The sequence below is a fragment of the Jaculus jaculus genome, chromosome 8 (genome assembly GCF_020740685.1).
Source record: "Jaculus jaculus isolate mJacJac1 chromosome 8, mJacJac1.mat.Y.cur, whole genome shotgun sequence".
NCBI lineage: Eukaryota > Metazoa > Chordata > Mammalia > Rodentia > Dipodidae > Jaculus > Jaculus jaculus.
This window is the reverse complement of record NC_059109.1, coordinates 47,495,897-47,519,260: the sequence shown is the minus strand read 5'-3', so window position 1 is coordinate 47,519,260 and position 23,364 is coordinate 47,495,897. Positions and strand designations below refer to the sequence as shown.

The following is a 23,364-nucleotide window of genomic DNA, read 5'->3' as shown; positions in this document are numbered from 1 at the left end:
TCTACGTTGTTTTTCATTATAACATACAAATGCCCATTTACAAATAATACACCAAAATGAATAAAAGTTTGGATACCAAAATGAAGATTTGTTCCAACTGATACCGTGCCTTCTGTATGTAAAGGTCCTTGTTTTGAGTCATTCCATGGGTCCAGTACAGGACCCAGTTGTGGAATGAAGTGCTTCTAACAGCCATTTCTCTTTCCTGAACATCCAGTGTCCACACAGTCACTGACTGAATTAACATAATTTCCTCTCTCCCACTCTCTCTCTCTCTCTCTCTCTCTCTCTCTCTCTGTCTTTTACTGTAATCTGGGCCAGTATTGAGACATATCAGGTTCACTTCCGGGAACTTGAACTGGAACTGACACTCCAGGGGAAATTAGTCCTATGAATAGATGAGAAAAAATAGCCATGTAGGTATTTTCTTCAAGAGACAGCACAGAGCATGAACATGCAGACTTAAAAAAAAAAAATCTCAAATGCTTCATAATATTTGTCACTAATTTTTTAAAAATTTCAACCTTGACAATAAAAGCAGTACCTTCAGAATCGAGACAATATGTTTATACATATGTATAAATCCCATGTCACTCTACCCAAAGGGAAAGAAAGCACCTCCATATACAAGATCTTTGGCAGGGCAGCTACTTCTCAGTTTGAAAGCACAGAGAAGCTAGGAGATGAAGTAGTCTTCAAAAATGCACCACACTGAGCTTATGGAGCTTTGGTTGGCCAGCTCTGCCTAATAATCTGACAATTTAGGACTTGCCTTCATACGCAACCTCTGTGAGCACATTCACCATTGAAAGACACCTTGTTTGACACTTGGTGTCAACTAACTATTTTCACTGAATTTCCCTTTTCTGTCAGTCTTCTACAGCACCAGAAACATTTAAAAAAAAAAGTATACTCAACATGTACCAAATCATAAATCCAAAAGCTGCCAAGCTCAACACTAGCCTTAAAACACCCACAAGGGCTCAGGGAATTTTGCAGAAGAGGTGACAGAAAGATTTTAAGAGCCACGGGGTGGGAGGGGGGAACAGCCAGAGCCATTGCTCCCACCTCCCACAATGACTGGCTGCTACTCTCAGAACTCCTAACCCACCACCCCGTGGGGAATACCAGCAATCCCACTGAGGAGGGCCTCGGTGCAATGAGGGCAGGGAGGAGGGAAATGATAGTACCAACACATGATGCATCCATACAAAGTTTCTACTTAACAAAAATAAAGATGACTTTAATTTTTTAGAAATCAAATAAATGCTAGTTTAGTGCAAAAAGAAGAAGTTTCTTTATATAAGTAAATTGAGTGCAGAGTGGGAAAGCAGTTAGCCAAAGAAGCTAAGAAAACCTCTCTGCACAACTGTAAACAACAGTGCTCACCTGTTGAAGTGGTGCCCGAGGTGCCCATGGGCTGACTGTTCATGTGTGTCTGCATGTGTGGTGGGGTGTAGGTATCATAACTCCGTCCATTAACCGAAGGGCTGGTGGGCAACATGCAGGAGTATGAGGAGGTCTGGCTGGGGACAGGGGGCTGTGGGGAGAAAGGCAAACCTGTGGTGACTAAGAAGCATATCACACAGCCTCATCCCCAGGCTCCCTCTTTCTCAGGACCTCTGTCAACACATTTGATCATTAATGATACCTTCATGGAATTGAATAGAGTTCCATGGGATAGATCTAAGGTTGGTTTGCCCCTGACAAGACTACAGTGGCCTGTACAGTAAACTTCTAAAAGCACATTTGAACAAGTGTCCTGTTAAATAGTTGGCACCATCCGTATGTTAGAAGAACTCCTGCCCGTGTTTATCTTTTATGTGTACTGGCCTCATGACAGCCTACACTGAAACAGTCTGTCTCCCCTGCAAACTTGGATCAACTTTGGAGCCCTCAGATCCTAAATCCCATAGCTCAACCTTGGGGCAGAGAGCAGTAGGAGGAGCTCTCTGGAAAGTTTGGTGAAGGGACCTTGGGAACCTGTCAATGCCAGACTTGTAGGATTAAAGACTTTTCAAAGAGACAGTCCATAATAACCTCAGGCTAAAGTGACCAGAAATGTCAGTAACTATAACCTGTCTTCATTCTGAGAACCAACTGTGACTTCTTAACTGACCCGAAAGGGCCAGTTGAGTTTTATCCATACAATTGTGTTGCTACTTTGTAAGTGTTCAGAATAATAGCGTTGAAATGATAAAACTTTCTTATAACTCAACAAGAAAAATGTCAAGCCAGGAAAAGATCCCTCATGGAGTTCTCATGGGTTAGTTGAAGATAGAACACATGGGATGAATTAATAGAAGCATGGTATCAGCAATAGGGGAGACTACAGCTACTCTGCAAAGGGGACAAGTGCTTAGCATCCCAAGACCCACATCCTTGGAAAGGGTGACACTCCAGAGAAGGTTCAGAGGGGGAATACATATTTTTTTGCAAGAAAGTTAGTTGATTTCGATCAAAAGATTAACAGATGGACAATCTGCACTCCCCTTTCCAAAATTCAAAGAATAATTTTCTCTGAATAGTCAAATTAAAGTGATTGGAGTGGACTGTGGCATCTCCTATCTATAATCCTAGAACCCAAGAGACTAAGGTAAAAGAATCTCCAAGAGATTGATGCTGGCCTGGGCTACAGAGTGAGTTCCAGGTCAGCCTGGGCTAGAGTGAGACCCCACCTTGCAAAAACAAAAAAAAAAAATTATTGATCATTTTGTAGTATCTTTGTTTTATAAATGCATGTACTTTTAATTAATTTGCATAATTTTCAAGTCAGTGTTTGGGATACATTGACCCAACGTATCAGTCTATGTGTAGCAACCACCCTAATATAATCCAGCATCTATTTAATTGTTACAATTTTTTTTTCATATACACATTTTGTCATCTTCACAGAAATCTGGTTGCTACCATGTATAAAGCTGCGCAAGACACTCAGTGACTTATTAATGTCAGATGATGACTACTCACATCAAGTTCAAAGAGGCAAACAGGCCTTGAGGGTCCTGCCAGAACCTCAGCTTGCATTTGTTTCTAATTCCTACAATCACTTCCTCTAGGCAACCTGACTTCTGGAAAATTCCAAGGCAGTCATAGCAACACTAACAGGCTCTTGATCCCATAATTTACATCCACTGCATTATGGCAAATAAATAGATGCAATAAAAAGAAACATGTGAATAATTCCTCTCAAGTTGTTTATCTGATTGTTCCACTATTAGCCTGAAGACTATGAAACATTTTTTTTACTGTTATTTGTAGCCAAAGTCCAGCAAAAGATGTTCAGTGGAGAAGAAACAATCTGTGTAACCCCAGAATCGCTCCCAGCGGGGGCTCATGCTGACCAATCTCACACCCTCAGGCATATCTAATTGTTGTACAAACAGAAGACCTAGGAAAGCCATTGCAAAAGGCCCATAAGAAAATGGATTGTTTGTTCCTCCACCAAGAACCCACCCAGCAACAATCTAATATATCCCACATGCCCTATACAACTTAAATTGTGAAGTACCAACCAAGTACATGACCAAGCCACATAGTAGGGGCCAGTCAATATTTGCAACAGAATTAAGCACAGAGGTCAGTTATTATACACGCAAATATGATCAAGCTTCCTAAACAGCTACGAGTGCCACCAACTTGTTACATGTTTTATAGCCAATACACACTAAATTTCTAGCAAATTACTTTCTATTACATTTTTATTTTATTTCTTAAAATGTTTTTATTTATTTGTAAGCAGAGAGAGAAAAAAAGAATGAGTGAAGAGGCACACCAGGGCCTCTTGCCACTGCAAATGAACTCCAGATAGATGTACCACTTTGTGCTTTACATGGGTACTATTGAATGGGGCCAGGGCCATTAGGCTTTGCAAGTAAGTGCCTTTAACTACTGATCCATCTCTCCAGCCCACATTTTTATTTTTAAATGCAGAGTGAAAACTACTTTCTACCATGTTAATGTATCTCACGGCGTAAATTGAAATCTCACTTCCAGTCCTCATTGTCTCTTTCTCACAAGTGTTTTTTGACATATATCATAAATGATGTCCAAAATGTATACAAAGATTCTAAATTTATCTTACAATAAAATAACCTAAATTTTATACACACTAACTTCTTTCTATCTTATAATATGCCAGCATTATTTCTACTTTGTAGTGCAAGTTTCACTGCTACACAAAAAGATCTCACTTCCACCTAGCATTATCTAGCTAATATGATGATAAAAGGCAGATTAACTTGACTGAATATGTTGGGTGTTTGTTTTTCAAGGGCATGAATCAATCAATCAATCAATCAATCAATCAACTAAAAGAGAATGGACTGACTGTCTCAAACTTGACTGACCAAACCAATCACTGTCATGAGAAAGCGTCCCAAGGGGGAAGACACAGATAATGGGGTCTGCAGACCCTGACCTATTCTTTGCCCCATGCAACAGGTGGTCAACCTCACTTACTTGCATAGGCAGGTTATTTGCCATGGTGAAACTGGGCATGGGTGGCAGAGCGCTGTATGTGTTGGTGAGGGCAGTGTCTGTTCGGCCCAACATGGAGCCTGATGTGAAGGAGGAAACTGCAAGGAGAGAGAGAGATGGCAGGTCATCCTGGGGGAAGTCAGAGCCCAAGGAAAGTAAGTTTAAGAAGACTTCTAGATGGTGTTTGTCTTTTCAATTACCAGGCGTGGTGGGCTGTGGGATCGGTTGGTAGACACTGGTGCTGAAGCTACTACTGATGGGAATGTGACTTGGAGTGTTGCTGGCCTGTCTTCTCTGGTTCCTCAGCTTTTCTTCTCTTCTCCACTTGGCCCTTCGATTCGAAAACCATACCTAGACAGGCAAGAAATGGTTTTGTCTTGTGCTCCCAGCTCCACCCCACCGGGAACCCCTCCACAGCTCTGTGGCAACAGTTTGAGCACAGTGGCCCTGTTCCTGGCTGTATAAGTGAAGGGCACAGCTTAGTAGCACCTCATCTCCAAAGAGGGTCCATGATAGGAATCAAGAAGCATCAAGCCACCACACAACCTGTGGGTTATTACCTGTATTCTTGCTTCAGGTAGATCTATTTTTGCTGCTAGTCTCTCCCGGGCAAACACATCCGGATAATGGGTTCTCTCGAACTCTGAAAGAATAAGGTTTTGTTCATGTTATGCCAGAACTACACATAATGTGTGGACCAAACCCTGGATCGAGCTGACCCCATCGGGCATCCTCACTCCCATCACCTCCAAACAATTCCCTTTCAAACAATTTGACATTTGTGTTGGCTAGACATGGAAGAACTTTCCCACTAGGGCCAAGTTAAATTTTTCTTTGAAATGACATTCAGTGACCCCTCTATGGCCTAAAATAGCCAGATCATGACTTTCCTTTATAAACCTGAAAAGAAGAAAACACACATATACAACCTGAAAAGAGACCCAGAGGGGAGGGAGGGGGAAGACAGAAAGAAGCAAGCAAGAAAGAAACCTTTTCAGTCCTCTATGCAAAGGGCCTGGCTAAATTTAGCTCTTTGTGCTCATGGTGTGGCATTTACTTTGATTTACTGCTTCTCTGCTTTGAAAAACCCCATCACCTTTCTCCAGGGCCTCAATCTGCTCCTGGGTAAAGGATGTTCTATTTCTTTGCAGCTTCCGCTTCAGCTGAAGTCGCATTTGAGCCTCATCTGAGTCTTCTCCATTGGAACTGATGGAGTTGGTGTTCTCTCCCCCTCCTTCCTGTTGCTGGCAGCCATCTACAAACAAAAAGAAAAGGATGGTGAAAGAAATCGTAATGACTTGGAGCCTCCAAAGCATTCTTGGTATAGTTATAGACTCCAAAGGCATAGTCATCAAGCCCTTCCCAAGGTAATCAAGTGCCAGCCTTTCTTAAACAACTGTCATGAGCAACCCTGGTTACCTGAGCACCATTTCCTTTGTATTTATGTAGGTAAGGTCTGACAATGTACTCATGAAGCAGAATTTCTCCATTGACAAGGAAAACATTAAAGCTTCCAGTTAAAATGATCACATGACTCACCCGGACTACCCAAATGTCTCACTCAGTTCCCTTTCCCTGTGGAATGTATTTACCTCTGGCGGTGTTGGGGAAATAGAAGAGTGATGTTCAAGATTTCAGCTGATCTATAATCAGTAATCCCTACCTAATCAATTAGGTGTTGATAGGTTTGTAGAAAATGCGATTAAGAAACCAAACCAAGCTTGTAATCTTTTTAAAAAAATATTTATCTAGTTTTTATTTGAATTCTGCACAGTCAATTTCATTTTAAAGGTTGTGAATTTAGAAGTGCTCGCATTGTTCTGCGGTTTTATTCAACTATTGTATGAGTGCGCTTCGCCTTGACACCTATTACGAGCACAGCTGTAATTATATCATCACCAAGAACAGGCTATAATTGCTGAAAATGGAATTTTATATTTAGATAAAAGGACTGTCCATTCTTTGTAATGTGTTGCACCAGAGAAAAGTAAGATTTCTTTTAAATTTTTAACGTGTAATTTTAAAAAAAAAGAAATAGTAGAGAGTTCACTAACGAGCTAAGTGCGCTATGCCGCAGCTGAATCCTAGGCATATCATTTAAGTGGTACATTTTTAATTAGGGCATTTCCACCACTTTTAATGTAATTTCTATCATTAAACAGGAAAAGTTTCATTGTTCTCCTTGGGGCTCGGAGGAGAGATGCGCACTTGGGGTAGTTGGCTCACAGTGCACCGCACCTTGCCTGTGAGCGCCAGCAGCCTGCCTGTGTGACGGGAAGGATGCAGGCCCTAGCTGAACTTCTGGGGACACTGCAGGCTGGATCCTGGGCGCTGAGACTTGAGGCCCTCATAGGATACAAACGGGGACTGGCCCCCTCGGGAGCCTAGAAACTCGGCCAGTTTGGGGGGAGGGGCCGTCAGGAGGCCTCGGTGGGAATATCATTTATAACCAGGAGACAATAGGCAGGGCCTTCAAAGAGTTCAGGGAATTGTGACAGGATCTAGTGGGATCTTTTCAGGAACTTTGAAATGTTTTAAAACCCCAACTTTCTCCCCCATTTAAACAGGCGGATTCATAGGCACTGGCCACCATATGGGCCCTTGGAGATCTATTGAGATGACCACCAACACTTGAATAGCGAGGGGCTGCTTTTCAGCGCCACACAATGCACTGCGAGTAAGGGAAACTATTAAACTCCTGGGGCAGGAGCGTTGGCAAACTTTCGTGGGCAGAATTTTGAGGCCACAATGAGCACCGACAACAAAAGGATTCTCTTGAGGCGTGCAGCGGGCCACATTGTGTTACAAGAAGCCCAGTCAACAGACTTTTCAGCGAAGTGTGTTAACCCCTCTGCTCTGCTATCATTAATCACTGTCCGGAGAGCGGGCGCCTTCGTGCTATTTAGGGCGCTTGGCTGGGGGGGGGGGTAGGATGGAGGTGAGGGGGGCAGGACAGGGAGTGTAGGGAGGCAGAGAGGGGAGATGGGGACCAAGGCTAGGGGTGAAAGGGATGGGAAGAGGGAGGATGATGAGGGAAGGGAGAGGAAGAGAGTGGGTGGGGGAGGGGCCGAGAGATGAAGTGAGAGATGGAAGCCAAAAAGGTATGAGAAGGGGCGGGGGGGGGGGCGGTGAAGAGAGGAAAAAGAGACAAGAGGGCGGAATGAGATGGGGGGGGGGAAGAGGAGGAGAAAACCCACTGTCTTAAGGCCATCAGAGGGGTGGGGGAAGGGAGGGTCTCCAGGCCGTGGCAGACACTCTGGATTCGCGTGTGAGGGCACCAGCGCCCGTGCTAATTTGCTGCCTTGAGCTTCAGGGAAGACACGAGGGGACCCAATCCCCTTTATTTTCTCGTTCAGTAAACAGGGAAGAGTTTTGTCGCTGGTGGGAGAGCCTTTTGGGGCCTACTAGAAGAGTCCATCGGTTATAGCTTTTGGAAAACACAAATAAAAATCAGCAATGTCCTGCAGCGAAGGTGAGCGCTCAGCTGAGACACAAAGCCCATCTCCCCGAGGTTACTCATGCCTGGGTGGAAGCTCCACGAGACCCTGTCTAGCACCTGAGTCTTCCAGTGAAAATAAGTTGCCTGGTCTCAAAATATATATATATATCTGCAAATAGCATGCTCTGATCTCATTTGCTTCTCTGACATCCTCCTAATTTTAAAGACTTTAGATTTACACTCACAGCTTCCCCCCCCCCCATTCTCGCATACTCATACACACGCATGCGCCTGCCACAAGATATATGCTTAAGGACCGCACCAGCGCCAGAACTAAAATTCAAGAGACAAGGGAACTAGCTCTTAAATATTTTTTTTTAAGTGAGGTTGGAGGCAAGCCATGCCTCCAGGTCTCTCTGAAGAGAGTGTGCACCGCTGAAAATTTGTTCCCTACTTTAAAATCAGAAGCGGTTTGCAGCCAGGTAGTGACTGAGTGGTCACCCAGTCTGGGCGTTATTTTTTTTTTCCCCCTTGGTGGTATTACCTTGCACCTTTAAATCTTTTGACAAAATAAAAGTCCTACAAATAGGATCTCTCGAATTCCCCACATGATAAACCTAAGTGGCAGACAATTAAGATATCTTCTTTAAAAGGCGCCCCCTTGGAGCGGTGCAAAGAAGGGGCCTTTAATGGGCGCCGTCCACCTCCCAGCCTAATCCGTGAGAAGGCGAGTTTGAAAGCGCCTCCCATTATCCCAGCCCCAGGACCATCTGACGCTGGGGATAGGATTTGTTTCCTGGAAGGAGGAGAAGAGAGAGAAGTGGGGCGGTGGGCGGGGGTGGAGAGAAGAACAGTAAGAAGGGGGGAAAAAAGACGCTGGGAAATAAAATCATGCCTTAGTTTCTTAGTGTCTTAACCAGTGAGGCGGAAAACAAGCAAGAAAAGATGGCAACCCGGTTGCGGCACCTTTCAGCTTTGGAGCGCGGATCAAAACATTGTCTGTAGCATCTGTTAAAGACAGAGTGACTAAATCCTATAGAGAGCCCGGGTATTAAGGGGTTGGAGCGAGAGTGGGGAGATAAGAAAAAGTGATTCGTGATCCCTAAAACCACCAAACCGTCGGAGAATTGGGACTGGATAGAGATGTTTCCTTATTGTCAGCCACATCCTCGCGATTTTATTCACAGCCGCCTGGCAAAGATCAGCTGGAAACCCTATTTGTCTCCTTCTGAGACCTACCCTCGCCTTATGCTTTCGGAGTAAATGGACTCTTGAAAACCTAAGATCAGCCTCCTGGGCCGGGAAAGGTGGCCAGGCTCCATCCCCGGGAACTTAAGCTCTAGCCCAGAGAGAGCCCCAGGCCCAGACGCGGGCCTCCGCCACGCGTCCTCTCCGCCCAGGGGCCGGGGGCATGGGCACGCGGGGACGGGCACGCGGGAAGTGCACACGTGCGGAATTCTCGAAGGACCGCGGCTCCTCCGCAGCTAGCGCCACCTCCCGCCTCGTCCGTCACCGCCGAGGTGAGGCTCTCGCTTCCTACCTTCCAGCTCCGTCAGGAGAAAATCTAGCCTAACCAAGCGCCACCTCTGGTGGAAGCTGCAGTCCTAGACATCAATCCCCGCACCCAGAAGCCGGGAAAGGGGTGTCTGTCTGTTCCCAGCGCCTCAAGCAAACGTGAGCCCTCGTGCCTGGGGTGCCCAGAGCGGGAAGCTTCTAGTCCCATCGTTCCTGGGCCTGGGCTCTTGGGCCCAAGTTCCTCACCAAGACACCTTGGACCAAGAGGGCGGGGGGGGGGGGGGGCAAGGGTCAGCAAGACTCCAGCTTTCTAGGGACAGAAGGGTGGTCTCCAGTAGGACATTCCAGCGTGGGATGGGTGTGGCATCTAGGAATCCTAGTTTTAAATATCAGGCTGGGCGGGGTTGTCTTCTTGCCACCTGACAGATTGCTGTGCCGCCCCCCCCCCCCGTCTTACCAGGGGCAATAACGCCCCTGGCCGTGAGCACGCGGTCCTGGGGTACCGAAGGCTGCAGGTTCGAGACACTCACAGGTGGAGTCACTCCAGGGTACAGGACCCTGCAAGTCCCGAGGCCTTCTCTGGCCAAGCCGCTCTGAGAAACAAGAAGCGAACGCCTTTTCTCCCTATCTTCCCAATGTCCGTCCTATATTGTTTTCTGCTCTTAAAACTGACATGTCTAATTGGCAATTGGTGCCGAATCGTGTCCAGAGGTCTCTTGTGGAACATTTCTACAGCTGTCTCCTTCAACTAGACGCTTATTCATGTCGCCTTAATGAGAAACAAAACGTTCTCTAATGAGCAATTACAGAGCGACAGGATTGTTCCCATAACAAATTCTTGCGAGTGACAGAAGCATCCTTTGTACCAGATATTTCGCATACTGTTACCGATTTTCCCTCCTCTAACTCGGCTCTGCGGAGGCGCTGGGCTGAGTCCGCTCGAGAGCACAGCGATGCTCCCTCCTGCCCGCCTTGGGCCCGAGCCCCCAGGCTCTGTGGTGCTCCCAGGAGTGAGACGCCACGTCCCATTATCCCGCATATTATCTCCTTGTCACGAGGACAACAAATACCTATTAATCTTCGGAATAAACTGTTTCCTATTCTTGACCAAGCTACCTCTATGTGAGGGAGGAGGGGGAGACAACCGGCCCCCAAGTACTCCTCTTCCTCCATCCCTCCTACAGATCCTGGGGCCCATCTCCCCTCCCAGCACCACCCGGAGCTAACTCAGTCTCCACACCCCGCTTCCTCACCCCACCCACAGACAATGCGAAGGGCAGGGGAGGGGACCACCACTTCCAAAGCTTATCCTCACTTGGCCATGCATGTGGAGGCTCATCCTCTCATACACACTTTACTCAGTCACATAATTTGTCAATTACTGCAAAAGCACATGATACAAGTATGTTTACCTTGCAGTCTGTCACTGTGTTAACTTGTCACACATACTGCAAGTGGGCTCCCCATGCATTTTAATGTCAAAGTTGAGTAAGACACCATGCAGCTCACTCTTGCGTGCGTGCATGCGCGCGCGCGCACACACACACACACACACACACACACACACACACACACCGTACATACATACATAACCCTCACACTTCAAGGCCAATGAGGTGGTTGATTTCCACAAACACCAATTACATGCAGTGCTAGTTAAAGTGGCCAAACCTTCCATGGCAGCCCCCTTTTACACACCCCAGGCAAGAAAGCCCAGAGGAGGAAGAGGTTTCGGAAAGATGGCTGCTTTCTTTACCTTGTGTAGGTTGCCCTGGCACTGAAGTCCCTGGATACCAACCAGGGCGGGTGCCCCAGCTTCCGGTCTGCCCGTTCAACATCCTTAGTTTATCATACATGCCGTCTGCGCCCATCTGTTGCTTTTCGCTAGCCAGGTTGCGAAGAACTCTGTTTATTGATGACACCTGCAAATCAAATCAAAATCAAACCAAATGGTAGTGTCTCCAAAAGACACAATTACTGTGTCTTAACTTCCTATTTCACTTCACCCACGCTTTAAAGAATGACCCCAAAAAACACATTACAAAGCTCCCAGACACCCCAGGATAATCAGTGGATTGACAGCCACATTGTGGAAAGAATGCTAGCTCTCATTTTGCCCATGGAAATGGAGTTGGGTAAAGAATTCAAGGGACTTGAGGGAGGGCCTTCACCTTCTCTGGGTATACCTGACGACCTCACAAGGTTGCTTTGCTTTGCTCAAAGAGTTTTCTGATAAAAATATTTATGCTTAAGTTTAGAGATTCTTTTTATTTTAGAGCAGAAATGGATGTATGAAACCTGAAAGAAGGTCCAAACAGGCGAATTTAGAGGAAGTTAAAATCTGGTGTTCATTTCATTTTGCTTCAGGATACAAGTGTCCTTGCCTCTGACCTCTGCTTTGCAGTATGCAAATGAAGTGAACAACTCCCCACATTTGACCCCCATTTTCCACATGGTCAAAAAGTCAGGGCAGTCCTCTCAATGCCCCCAGGTACAGAGAAGACACATGGGAATGCAGGTGGAGGCAGTAACAAGACACTGGGAAGGAAAAGAGGGGGAAGAGAGAGAAACTGGTGGTGAGGAAGAAAGAGAGAGAGAGAGAGCAGGGAGCTTAGTGCAGAGAGGGCAAATGTTCTCAGTGAACTTACACTTGGTATGTTATCGTTGGTACAGACCCCCTCGGACAATAATCTGTCTCGGATTTCCCAAGCAAAGATGGACGGGCACTCCCGCTTATACTGGGCTATTTTGCTTACAACTTCTGGAGTTGCTACTCTCGGTTTACTACCACCGATTGCCCTGGGTCTGATGGAGCCAGTCTCGTAATACCTGCCCAGAATTTTACTCACACATCCATTGGACACCTGCACAGGGGAATTGGACAGAAAACCACATTATTAATAATTTCAAGACAAAAATAAAATTGTTTAAGTATACATTAAACAATGACAAGCTTACGTTTTGATTGTCCAGCACTTGGACTTTTGCATCTGCATGGGTCTATAACACAAAAATATACCTTCAATGGTATGAGAACTTACTGTAGAGAGCTTTTTTTTCTTAAAATTACATGTGTAGCCCTAAAACTACAAATATTTTCAAACACTTTTGAATTAATTTTAAAAAGTTTTAAAAATTTAAACGGTGTTCCTAAACACTGCCTGAAGATGCATCAAAACGAAGTCATACAATTTTTTTGTGCTGACCTTGCTTAAAGTGGTGTTATAGTTTAAAGAACAAAGAGAAAAAATAAACCGATTGTTTACTTTTTCATTTAAAATATGCCCAATTGGACAAATGAGAGTTTAGAGGGATAAATAGCATTTTCCTTATTTCAAAAAATCCACGTATACATTCTTCATAAGTATGAAGAGTACAAACAAATCTCTCAAAATCTGAGGTAAGAATGGGATGGGGAGAGGGGCATGAAATTATACCAGTTTATATGATTCAGCTCATTTAAGTTCATGGACTGTTACCATATGAATGTCTTTACCAAATGAAGAGTTTTTTAAAAAAAATTGTTCTTAAGCAGATGAATTATCTTATATAACTGACTCAGGTTGAAAAAGATAGGGAGTAAGAGTGGAAGGAGAGGGGAAAGCAGGGAGGTGGGGGAGCTGGGGAGGGTAGGGGGCCCATCATTAGCAGTGTTTACAGTAAGAAATGAAGAGAGGGTGCTGAGAGTGAAGGGCCGCGGGTGGGGGGAGCGGCGTTGAGAGGATCACCTGCAGAATTCGGGAAATGTCGCACGGCCGGGCCCCGCTGTGAGCTAGCTCTACGATCTTCTGCCGGGTTGAGTCCGGCAGTGGCCGCCCGTTGACAAAGACACCACCAAGCTGATTCACGCCGCTGTGACCTGAGGAAGAGGAGAGGGGAGAGAGAAAGGGAGAGGAGAGAACCAGAGGAAGAGGAGGAAGAGAAGAAAAAGTGAAAGGAGAGAGAAAGATCCACAATGCAACCTCAGCTCCCTTGCCCACCTGTGCCAACCTCAGCCAGATCAAATCCTCAGGTCCTTGGTATAGATATTTAAAACAACAACAGAAAACCCCACCCCTCCACAGGACCACCAGTTATGCAGGGTAGTGGGCAGCCCAGCCTCCACTAGCCACAGTCCCACATTGGACAATGCCCAAGAGCACAAGTTACCCCAGCAGTGCCCCAGCCACTGCCTTACTTCCTCAGCACTCCGGTCCGCCCGGGAAGCCACGCGGTGCAAACCACCCAAATATTTCCTCTCAGTGTCACCACAAGCCATGGGGGTCTACTGGAGCCACAGTGAAGACACGTCCCCCAGCCCTGAGGACTCTGCTGCAAGCGTCCTGCTCTAAACTCTAGCGCAGGCGCGCGGCACAGCTCCGGGTTTCGTTTGCTTTGGCTTTTTGTTTAAGTGTTGGGTTTTTGTTTTTTTTCTTCTTTTAATAGAAGGGGAAAACAGAACAGTAGAGAAGAACCAGAAAGACAAATCTGTAGCCAGAGAGCCCCACCGCGACTGCACCGCAGGCATCAAGGATGGGACCCCCTCGGCGCAGTGGTCCCCCTGCCGTAGGTGCTGCGTGGAGCCTGGAGTCTTCGCACCCTGCCCACCACCCCTCGCCGCACTTCCGCTGCTGAACCCCGCCCTCCCCTGAGCCAAGGACGCAGATTGGAAGAGAAAACCAAAAACAGAAAAGAGAGAGAAAATTCCACCATCGCCCGGTTCTCCCATTCGCTCCTTGATCTGATATCTCACGACCTCGTCCCCATTGTCTGGTCTTAGAGAACTGGGCGAGTGGTGAGCCCCTCTCTGTATCCCCCCTCCTCAGAAACCAAGGGCACACACAGAAAGCCAGTTCCCCCCCCCCCCCCCCCAGTTGCACTTCCTCAAGCATCTCCAACCTGCAGCCCTCCCAGGAGAAGATGTAGCTCCCTGCTCGGCTCTCCTCTCCTCTCTTCTCCTCTCCTCTCTTTGGAGCCTCCTGATAAATTGACTCCAGGAGCCTGGGCTTCTTGGCAATAAATAAGCTCCAAATATAGAAGAGGGGGGAAAATATGATGAGCCTCTCTGACATTTGTCTTTAAAATAAAACTAGCTGCACGTCAAGTTTGAGCTTAATTTCTGGAAATAGGCGGAAGTCGCTCCGGATCATGCATGGAAGGCTAATTGAAAAGATCAGTCGGGGCGCTTGTGGCAGCCTTGTCACTTTGTGACAGTGCTCCGCTCCGGGAAATTGCATCGTCACGACAAACGGGACCGTGATAAAACGACCCTTTCCGTCCCTATTTGTAGATCACTCAGACGAGATTGAACTGCACTCGTCTCCCCTTCGAGGGGAGCCGCGTTTTCAGGGTAGCCTCAGGCTTGGGGCTGGGGGGGGTGTCTTACCAAAGAGGGGGGGCGGGGCCTCAACTCGATGAGAAGTGACAGGCGTTTAGGGATCTGGGCTCTGGCCGGCCTAGGCCAGCGCAAACAGGGACTCTGCGGTGCCGAGACACCACTTCTCCAGCCGAGCAAGGCCTACCTGCTATGCTTCCGGCTTCTCCTAAATCCCCTCTACCGTCTTCCTTGCTTTCCCAAGTCTCATCAGCTGCTCCAACTTACTGGAGCCCCACGTCCGGGCCCAAGGAGCCTTGTCAGAAAAAGCTGCCTTGGAGAGATGGAGGGGAGACTTTGCAGACTTTACACATAGCTCGGGCAAGTCTAGGTCTTCAAATGCCAAAGCTGAGGAGGCCAACGGATCATCCTAGAGCTCCCTCTTCCCTTCATTGAAAAAATAAGACAAACAAAAAAGCCGAGCGGCCACCTCCGCAGCTCCGGAGGGCAGTGTGCTGCCCCAACGGTCGCGAGGCCTAGGTGCTTCTGCCAGCATGGAAATGGCAGCTAGGAAGCGCGGTTCTAAATTCCCCTTTAGAGGTTAAGCCTCAATCATTGTGTCCCTTCCCTAGGGACCGCTGGCGCTCTCGCCCAGTGGCGATGATTATGCGCCTAGAATTCGACCGCAAAGCATCTAATAGGAAAACATATGGTGTCAATTTGGATGCTCTGAGGCCTCGTACACACCCGGGAATGAGCGGCACAAAGCCCGACAGGCCAGCCCGCGACCCGTGCCCCTCTGGGCCCACCGTCCAGGCCACAGTGACAAACGCTCAGGGCTGTGAGCCTTGGCCCACCTGAGAGGCTAAGGCTAGGGAGTCTGACCTCCAAGGGGAGAACCAGCCACCAGAAGGATAGTCCAAGGTATTTGCTCCTGCAACGCAAGGGCTTCCTTAGCAAGGTCAGTCCAAATACAGGTGCATTTGCACCCACCAACCCCTGAGGCAACAGGAGTGACCAGTGACCCCAGAATAGATGGGTTAGATGCTGGGACCCACTTTGGCAGGTCGACAAAGGCAAGTTACAAAAACACCTCGGCCCTTCCACTTTCCAGAATACAGATATATCTTTAAGTTGCACGCAAACTCCAAACCTCAACCCCGCCTAGGTACACTGAACCTTCAGGCTACCAGGCCTGAGCTCTAGGCCTAACTGTGCCACAAAGCAACAACCACCTAAGCAAGAAGGTTGGTAGGGGCCCACGGGTCCTGGGCAAAGGAGGAAGGAAGATATAAAAACTGAGGAATAAGGCACCATGGACCTTGGATACTAGGGATCCGTGCAGTTCCAGCTGTCCTGGCAAAGCTTTTCCATTTCCTGGTGCAGTCTCTAACCCGGTGTCAGACCCAGGAAACCCTGCGCTCTCTAGTTTACTCTTCTACCCAGCTACAGGCCCAGGATGCTCGCTCCCCTTCCCTTCCAGGCCCTTGGTTGGGGTGGGGAGGGGAGGAGCTGCCCAGAGATTGACTAGAGGAGGGAAGCGCCCCACCTCACCCGGTTAAGACTTTCAGTCTTGGCTAAACCCAAAGGGGCCTCCTTCTGGGGCAACTGCCCCGCCCTGCTCAGCCCAGCCCCTCTCTCTGGGGTCAGAGCCCGGGCAGGGGCGGGGAGGGGATATGAGTTACAGGATTTGGGGGGGGGGGATGGGGTTTCTCCACAGCAGCTTCGAAAACTCGGATGAGCTGTTTTGAAGGGCCCATTCTCTCTGCTCTTCTGAAGAACAGCAGAGCAAACCCCTCCCTCTGGGCTACTTGGTGCAGCAGCCACAGGTCCCCCGGGCCTCCTTCCAGGGATCCACCAGCCAGGCCCTTACTGAGGGTAAGGGAGGCTCCAAGCTCTCTCCCCCGATCTCCCCTGAGGTCCCCAGGCCTCCAGCCCGAGGTCTGCGAAGACCTGAAGCACTTACTGTTCTGCATGCTGGCTGATCTGGCGCTGGCTGAGGGCCTCCGGATCCCAAGGGGCTCGAATAAGGGGTTCTGTTAGCAAGAAAATAAGAGTTAATCCCGGGTGCTGCACAGGTAGGCAGGCCTGTACTCCCACCGGACACCCTGGGGCCAGGACTGAAGAATCTCCCCTTTCTTAGTGACTGAGTCACTCAACCACTTGAGTTGTTGTGAGGGTCACCTAGCTTTGGACTCAATGCAGGCAAAATCCACCTTTTGGGCTACAAATAAAATATCCTAGTACTCTCAAACAGTTTTCCTAAATTCTTTAGTAGTTAGCCCTTTAACCAGGAGAAATGACGACCTTTGATTTTTTTCCCATCCAAAGAAGTATTCTTAATTTGTTTAAAGTCAGGTTTTGAAACCCCAAACAGCATGGTAGAACTTGCCTGAAATCTGGGATGTCTGTCCACTCTTATAACAAAAGGTCTCACACATCTGCGCGCCCCTAGTTAAAGTCTTCCCCCTACAACAAAAATAAAGGAAAGAAGTGTACATCAAACTGGCCTCAGGATGCAGAGGCGTTTTCTGAGGCCCAGTCTTTATACAAAGCAGGCATCTATGGCTCAGTCCTTCTGCCTAAAATCCTCAGTCCTAGCATCACACCACATTTCCAATGGCTCCTCCCATGGAAATACATCCTTTGGGAAAGGCTGCTCTGGCTAGGTTTGGGGAAATAAAAAAATCTAAGGAGTTGAGGTCCCACTTTGCAAAATTATCAAAGGGGGCAGGGCTAAACCAGTGTGGACTGGAGAAAGGAGCAGAGCCAGGGTTAGGAGAGAAGAAAAACTACTATCTGAAGTTTGGAAGGAAAGAGAAGGAGACCTCTTAAGAACTTGACGGTGTGTGGAGGCACACATTGGTTGAAGTCTGGGGGAACCACAGGTCATACTTCCTCCCTCCATAAGGAATTTTGCCTCAGTTGTCCCAAATCCCCAGAGGTGAACTGTTTGATTACTCCTTTATCCTTTATCACCCCCTTCCACCAAAAGTTTCATAGTTAAACAACCCCCCACATACACACACACCTCCACCATCTGTCTTCCAGCCCTCTGAGACTTGGCAAGTGATGAGTCCAAGTTTTTCCCTTAAAGCTCATTTATTGTATTAACCTCTCTTTCGGCATTTAGATCTTCCTTCCCTTTACTGTACTGTGACACACGCAGTCTACCTCAACTCACTGCTTTAAAAAGTACAAACAGGAGGGGGTGAGCATGGTTGACAAAGCCTACAGACCAGGAACAATGGCTTCTATTCTCCAGCTCTCCCCAAACCCAAAGAGCAAAACCAAGACTCCTTAACCAGCAACACTGCTTCTAACCAAACCTACCCCCTCACCACCCCCCCACACAACTCACAGGGAAACCGAGGGATTCCTGTCACTTCATAAGTCCTAACTCCAGTACAGGTCTTCAAGATTTGCCTTCCACCAAACTCTCCCTACCTTCCTTTTAAAAGAATGTTCTTAGAGGAGAGGTGGAGAAAATAGAAAAGTAATTTCTTGTTATAAATATCTGGAGGTAATTGTGTTACTGGTGTGAGTTGTTAGGGGCTGTAAAAAGATACAAGGGCACCGTGGGGAGCTCAATTGGGAAGGGAGAGTTACAATAAAGAGCCCATTCAAGAGGTTTGCCCAGGGTGAAAAAAAAGGTAAAATAATGAAATAGTCACAGCATCATTTCTGTTTTTCTAATCATTCTTTTTCCTATTTTGCCTGTGATGATGATTAATTTTGCCTGCCTGAAAGCAAAGAATTTCAACAATTGTATTTTTTTTTCCTCTTAAGGCCCTTTATGGTATCATTTCTAACTAACTGGGAGGCAATTTAAATCCATAAAAATAAGCCTAGGGCAAGAACTATTTCTCAGCATCTAATTGTGGCCCGGGTAAATACTCGCCACAGCAGAGGGCTACACCTAGATACTCCTGGCTGGGTTAGCCCTTCCTTGCCTGCCTCCTTTCTCCCAGTCCCCGAATTCATGGTCATATCCTGAACTGGCAAACAGCCTTCCTACCCCAGATCAGAATGTCCACTCCATTCCATTCTACCTATACGTAAGACTCAAGTTGCAAAACGTAGCCAGTTGGTACAGAAAGAATAGAATTCCTCTCGGAGCAGGAAAACTTCCTGAACTCCTTTCTCTAAACTGTACAGGATCACAAATGCCCAATCCCGGCTGGTAACTCCCTGATGTCATTTAAAAACATTGTCTAGCTGATCCCAGAAAGGTCTAGCTGATTGCTTTTGCAAGCAGCTGGGGAGGTGATAGCATTTCAGGTTCCGGTTTTGCTCCATTCCCACCCACCAAACCCCAGTCTAAGAAGCTATCTAATTACTTAAGTAATAGTTAGCACTAAGTGCAAAAGCACCCCAGGAAGCAGGGCACCCGGAAGCAGTCGCGTTCTTAAAGGGTACAGACCCCACCACCGCAGCCTAAGCTCTCAGCCCAGCCTGGGGCTCTATATGGCCTATGCTGAGCCACAGACCTACAATATTCGGAGTCTCCAAAAGTCTCTAAGTCCACCAGGCTTGGTTGGTCCACAGGCCACTGAGCCACTGCTCCCTCTCCCTGACCCCAGCACAAGACTTGGCTTTCGAATGCTGATGTTATTTTAATTAATTATTTAATTTTCAAAGTCCATCTCTAAAACTCCTTAAGTGGGGTGAAAGGGAGATCTCACTTTCGACCCTCTCAACCCTAACCCTCCAGCAATTAACATTTAGGATGACTAAGTTTTACTTTCTTGGGCCAAATGGTAACAACTCCAAACCCATGCAAAAGTCATCAGCGACAAAAAAAAAAAAAAAAAAAAAAAAAAGTCAATGGCAACAACTACTATTTCTCCTCCGTGAACTAGCAAGGCTTTCAAGTATTTCAGCTTTCATTTCATTTTCTGTTCCTACCTCCTCCTCATTCAAACCTTTCCAAGTTTGAGTTAAACATCAAAATGGCTTACAGAGTTTGGATGAGTATGAGGGAGGAAGGGAAGGAGAAAAAAGGAGAAAGAAAGAATAAAAGAAATGAAGGAAGAAAGAAAAGTGAGAGGGGGGTTAAACTTTCCAAAAAGTGTCATTACTGAAGGGTCAGATTTTAGCACTGGAAAAAGAAAGCATTTCCACTTGAAATTCAACTCCATTTTCCCCAATTACACTTGCTAAAATTCAAGGCTATTATGGCGCAGGGAGACTGAGAAAATCTGCACAGAGAAAGAGGCAACAACTTTATGAACTTTGAAAAGCCATTTTTCCTCCTGGGGTCTTAGAATCCAAAAGCTCTCAAATTACTCAGACTAATTAGCTGGGAGAGGATGTGATCAGACGAATGGGGAAGCTAATGCTTTTATATAGAATTTTTTTTTAGGCCACACAAAGAAAAGAAAATAAGGGGATTCCGAGTTTTAAAAAAAAAAAAAAAAGCCACCACTTTTCCAGCTCGGAACTTGTTGAAATGGCAACACCGAGTGCAAGAAGAAGAAGAAAAAAAAAAATGCCCACCAAGCGACTGGGGGGTGAAGAAGCCGGGTACACCAAGTTTCACTGGGTGAAGGAGAGAGTTGGGGGAAGTCCGGGAATTTGGAGCTGGAAACCAGAAGCCTGGATGGCAGCGGAGCGTCCCGGGGCTGGGCTCGGAGCTCCCTCGGAGCGCGCGCGTGCGACCACGTCGGCCTGGTGCTGTCCTTCGCCGCCGGCGCTGGCTTGCGGCTTCCCGTGGCCTCCAGCGTGCGGCTGGCCGGGCCGATCGGCTCCTGGCGGGCTCGCGGCCGGGCGAGGCGCCGCATTGGGTCTCGAGTGCTTCAGGGTTCTGGAGCTCCGGAGCCGTTGGGCGCACAAAGCCGGGCCGCCTGGCGACGGCGCCCCGCTCCGCTGCGCGCTGGTTCGGGCCAGGCTGGACAAAGCGACGTCGGCGGCTGGTGTCCGCGGCCTGGGCCGCACCGCTCAGCCTCTTCGTCCGCTCGCGCTCGCCGGCCTGGAGCCTTCGGTGATGCTGGGGGCGGAGGGCTGCGGCGGCGGCGGCGCCCAGAGCCTCGGTTCCCGCACGGATGCTGCCTCGAAGCCGGCCGAGCCCCCGCGCGGCTCCCGCTCGCCCGGCGGCGCCCTGGAACGCGGGCTTTCGCGGGCGGTAGAAAGTTTGTGCTCCTGCGTGGAAACTTCTCCGGCCCAACTCTCCCGGCGACGCGGTGGGGGAGGGGACCGGCGACAGGGGGGAAGGAAGAGCCGAGGTAGAGGGGGACCTGCCTGAACATGGCAATAAAAATAAAGCGAGAAGAAAGAAGGCAGACTCACCTTTATGAGGCATCCTCTCTCTCTCGCTCGCTCGCTCGCTCGCGCTCTCTCTCTTTCTCTCTCTGTCTCCTCGTCAAAGCTCCCGTCAAGAGTTTTGTTTGGTTGGGTATTTTTTTTTTTTTTTTGGTTTTGTCGTTTGGGGTTATTTTTTTTTCCTGTTGTTGCTTAAAGACCACCACGATGTGCAATGACGGTATTTGAAAGGAGTTGTTCGTGAGAGTTTTCTCCACGGATGCTGCTGGTTTGGTGTGTGAGAGCAATTCTCAGATCCCTGGGAAAAAAAAAAAAAAAGACAGAGATTGACAATAAAATGGGCTGTCAGCGGCTGCAGAGTGAGAGATAAAGAGTGTGGGTGAGGGAAGTGGCGGCAGCGCACACCTATGCTGATTGGTGATGGCTCAAGTGTGTTAATGTGTGTGTGCGGGCGCCCGGCCTCGCCTCCACCGCTCCTCACTGGCCCATTAGCGAAGCCTGACCTCTGTCATCATCCTCCAGCAAAACACTTCCTCCTGCGCCTGAACCAGAGCGGGAAATGAGGCCGAGCCACGGTTCGCTTTTCAAACCCGCTAATCACTCCGCAACATGCAAATGCACCGCTCGCTCCCACACAAAATATTGCTTTATGCAAAGCAGCGCCGGGGCCTCGCGCCAGCCGATTGGATGCTCCCTCTCCCTGCCTGGTGCAATTGGTCCGTTTGTTTGAATATGAATACACTTGTTTTCGGCACCGCCGGTGGGTCCCGGCTCCTCTCTCCGGCGCTGGGGCCCCCCGCTCCCGGGCTCGGGCGCTCGCCTCGCCGTGGTCTCCCGCTCCGCGCGCTCCGGGAGCCTGCGCTGCGCTGCGGCCGCGAACTTGATCGGCCGGTGGAGGCCTCCGGGCTGGGAGTCGCGCGGCTGTCTCCACCTCCAGCTGGGCGCAGGGCTCCCAGTCCACCGCGGGAGCAAGTTTTCACATCTCCTTGATGTCCTTTCTTGCCAATTCCAGTGTACAATGGCCTGCCGCTCTGCCGCTCTGCCGCACCCCCTCCCGCCCCGTCCACCCTCCCTTAACGCCCTCATCTCATCCTGGCCTTGGCCCCTGGACACAGTGCACCGCGGTGGTACCACCCTAGCCCACCTGGCCTATAGGACCAGGAGTAAAGGGGGGGGGCGGGGGAATCGTAGGCTTCCAGCAGCCCCACTCCCACGGCGGTGGTGAGGTGCAGCCTGGGCCCGAGAAGGCCTCCAGGCCGAGAACTCGGTGGGACCCGCGGCCTCCCCAGCCAGGGCCTCCCGGGCCTGGCCCACTTCCCCACCCCCGCTCCCCTCGCCCTTTCTTCTCTCTGCTGGTGGAAGCCGCGGTGCGCAGCGGAGCGGGAGGCTCAGCCCGGCCTGGAGAGGCCCGAGTAAACACGCCACTTACTTTGTGTACAGAGGATTCTTGTGAAAAGCTCTGAAGAGTTCTCACCAAACACTCCAACTTCTCCCACGTGCCATTTGTTGACTAAGTGCGGCTGCTTTTTCAGGCGCTCGAGGAGGGGAGGCGAAGGGAAGATGAGAGGGAAGGCGAAGTCGTGCCTGGATGGGGTGGGGGGTGGCGTGTGTGTGTGCGTGTGTGCGTGTGTGTGTGTGTGTGTGCGTGTGTCCCGTCGCTCTCGGTATGCCAGCCTGTGTCGGCGTGTGTCACGGGTCATGTGTGTGTGTGGTGCTTATGTCTCCCCTCTCTTGGGTCAGCTCAATCTGCGGAGGCAGCTCCCCTTCAACTGTTGCCAGAAAAGCCGGGGAGGAAAGTAAGTAAATGGCTTTTCTCTTCTGACCACACACCAGAAGTCCATTTGTTGAATGCTGGACATTAGGATACACCTCAGTACACTCCAAAGGCGTCCCTGGGAGCCTGCAGTATAGGTGACAGGGGAGCGAGCTGCTGCCTTGTCCAGAGCTGTCCGGAGCTGTCTCGCAGCCTGCAGGCCTTGAAGCTGAGCGGGGGGAAGGCCCGGGATGCGGAGGGCACCTCGGAAGCCTGCAAAGTGGAATGGGCTCGGGGAAAGCTGATGCCAGAAGGCTGAACCGAAGCCACTGGCGGACCGCTGGATTCTGATTAACTTAAGAAAGTAAACTCTTCAATCATGTGCGAAGCCTGAACTGGCCGATGGCAGGCCGCGGGCTCAACCTCCCTTGGGAGTTGGAACTGAGAGCCCGCCACATGCCGCGCCGGGCCTCCGGGTCTGCCTCGGGACTCACTCTCTCTGGTGCCAGCCCCGGGACACCGCAGCGCGGCGACCGGGGAGCCGTGGCAGAGAATCTGGGGCACCAGAGGCCTCTCCCACCAGAGCTGGGTACGCACCGACCTGCTCATTTCTTCGGCTTGGGG

The 23,364-nt window shown here is 49.0% G+C and overlaps 1 protein-coding gene across 8 annotated transcripts in view; it reads right to left on the bottom strand.

Moving 5' to 3' along the window:
• The window catches only part of Pax6 (paired box 6), a 28,014-nt gene continuing 4,650 nt past the window's right edge, over nucleotides 1–23,364 (bottom strand). The window contains exons 1-14 of one of the 8 annotated variants that reach the window (XM_045157563.1): nucleotides 22,417–22,679; nucleotides 21,015–21,285; nucleotides 17,119–17,195; nucleotides 16,693–16,762; nucleotides 13,162–13,292; nucleotides 12,392–12,433; nucleotides 12,082–12,297; nucleotides 11,190–11,355; nucleotides 5,576–5,734; nucleotides 5,040–5,122; nucleotides 4,680–4,830; nucleotides 4,462–4,577; nucleotides 1,390–1,540; nucleotides 1–388 (exon numbers count right to left, since the gene is read on the bottom strand). In XM_045157563.1, the coding sequence (XP_045013498.1) occupies nucleotides 303–388; nucleotides 1,390–1,540; nucleotides 4,462–4,577; nucleotides 4,680–4,830; nucleotides 5,040–5,122; nucleotides 5,576–5,734; nucleotides 11,190–11,355; nucleotides 12,082–12,297; nucleotides 12,392–12,433; nucleotides 13,162–13,292; nucleotides 16,693–16,702 (1,311 nt within the window). In that variant the 5' untranslated portion in view covers nucleotides 16,703–16,762; nucleotides 17,119–17,195; nucleotides 21,015–21,285; nucleotides 22,417–22,679 and the 3' untranslated portion in view covers nucleotides 1–302. Of the gene's footprint in view, nucleotides 389–1,389; nucleotides 1,541–4,461; nucleotides 4,578–4,679; nucleotides 4,831–5,039; nucleotides 5,123–5,575; nucleotides 5,735–11,189; nucleotides 11,356–12,081; nucleotides 12,298–12,391; nucleotides 12,434–13,161; nucleotides 13,293–13,610; nucleotides 13,717–16,692; nucleotides 16,763–17,118; nucleotides 17,196–21,014; nucleotides 21,286–21,392; nucleotides 21,590–22,416; nucleotides 22,680–23,364 lie in introns of those variants that run through there. The other 7 variants (XM_045157562.1, XM_004660838.3, XM_045157566.1 and 4 more) reach the window with 7 other exon arrangements.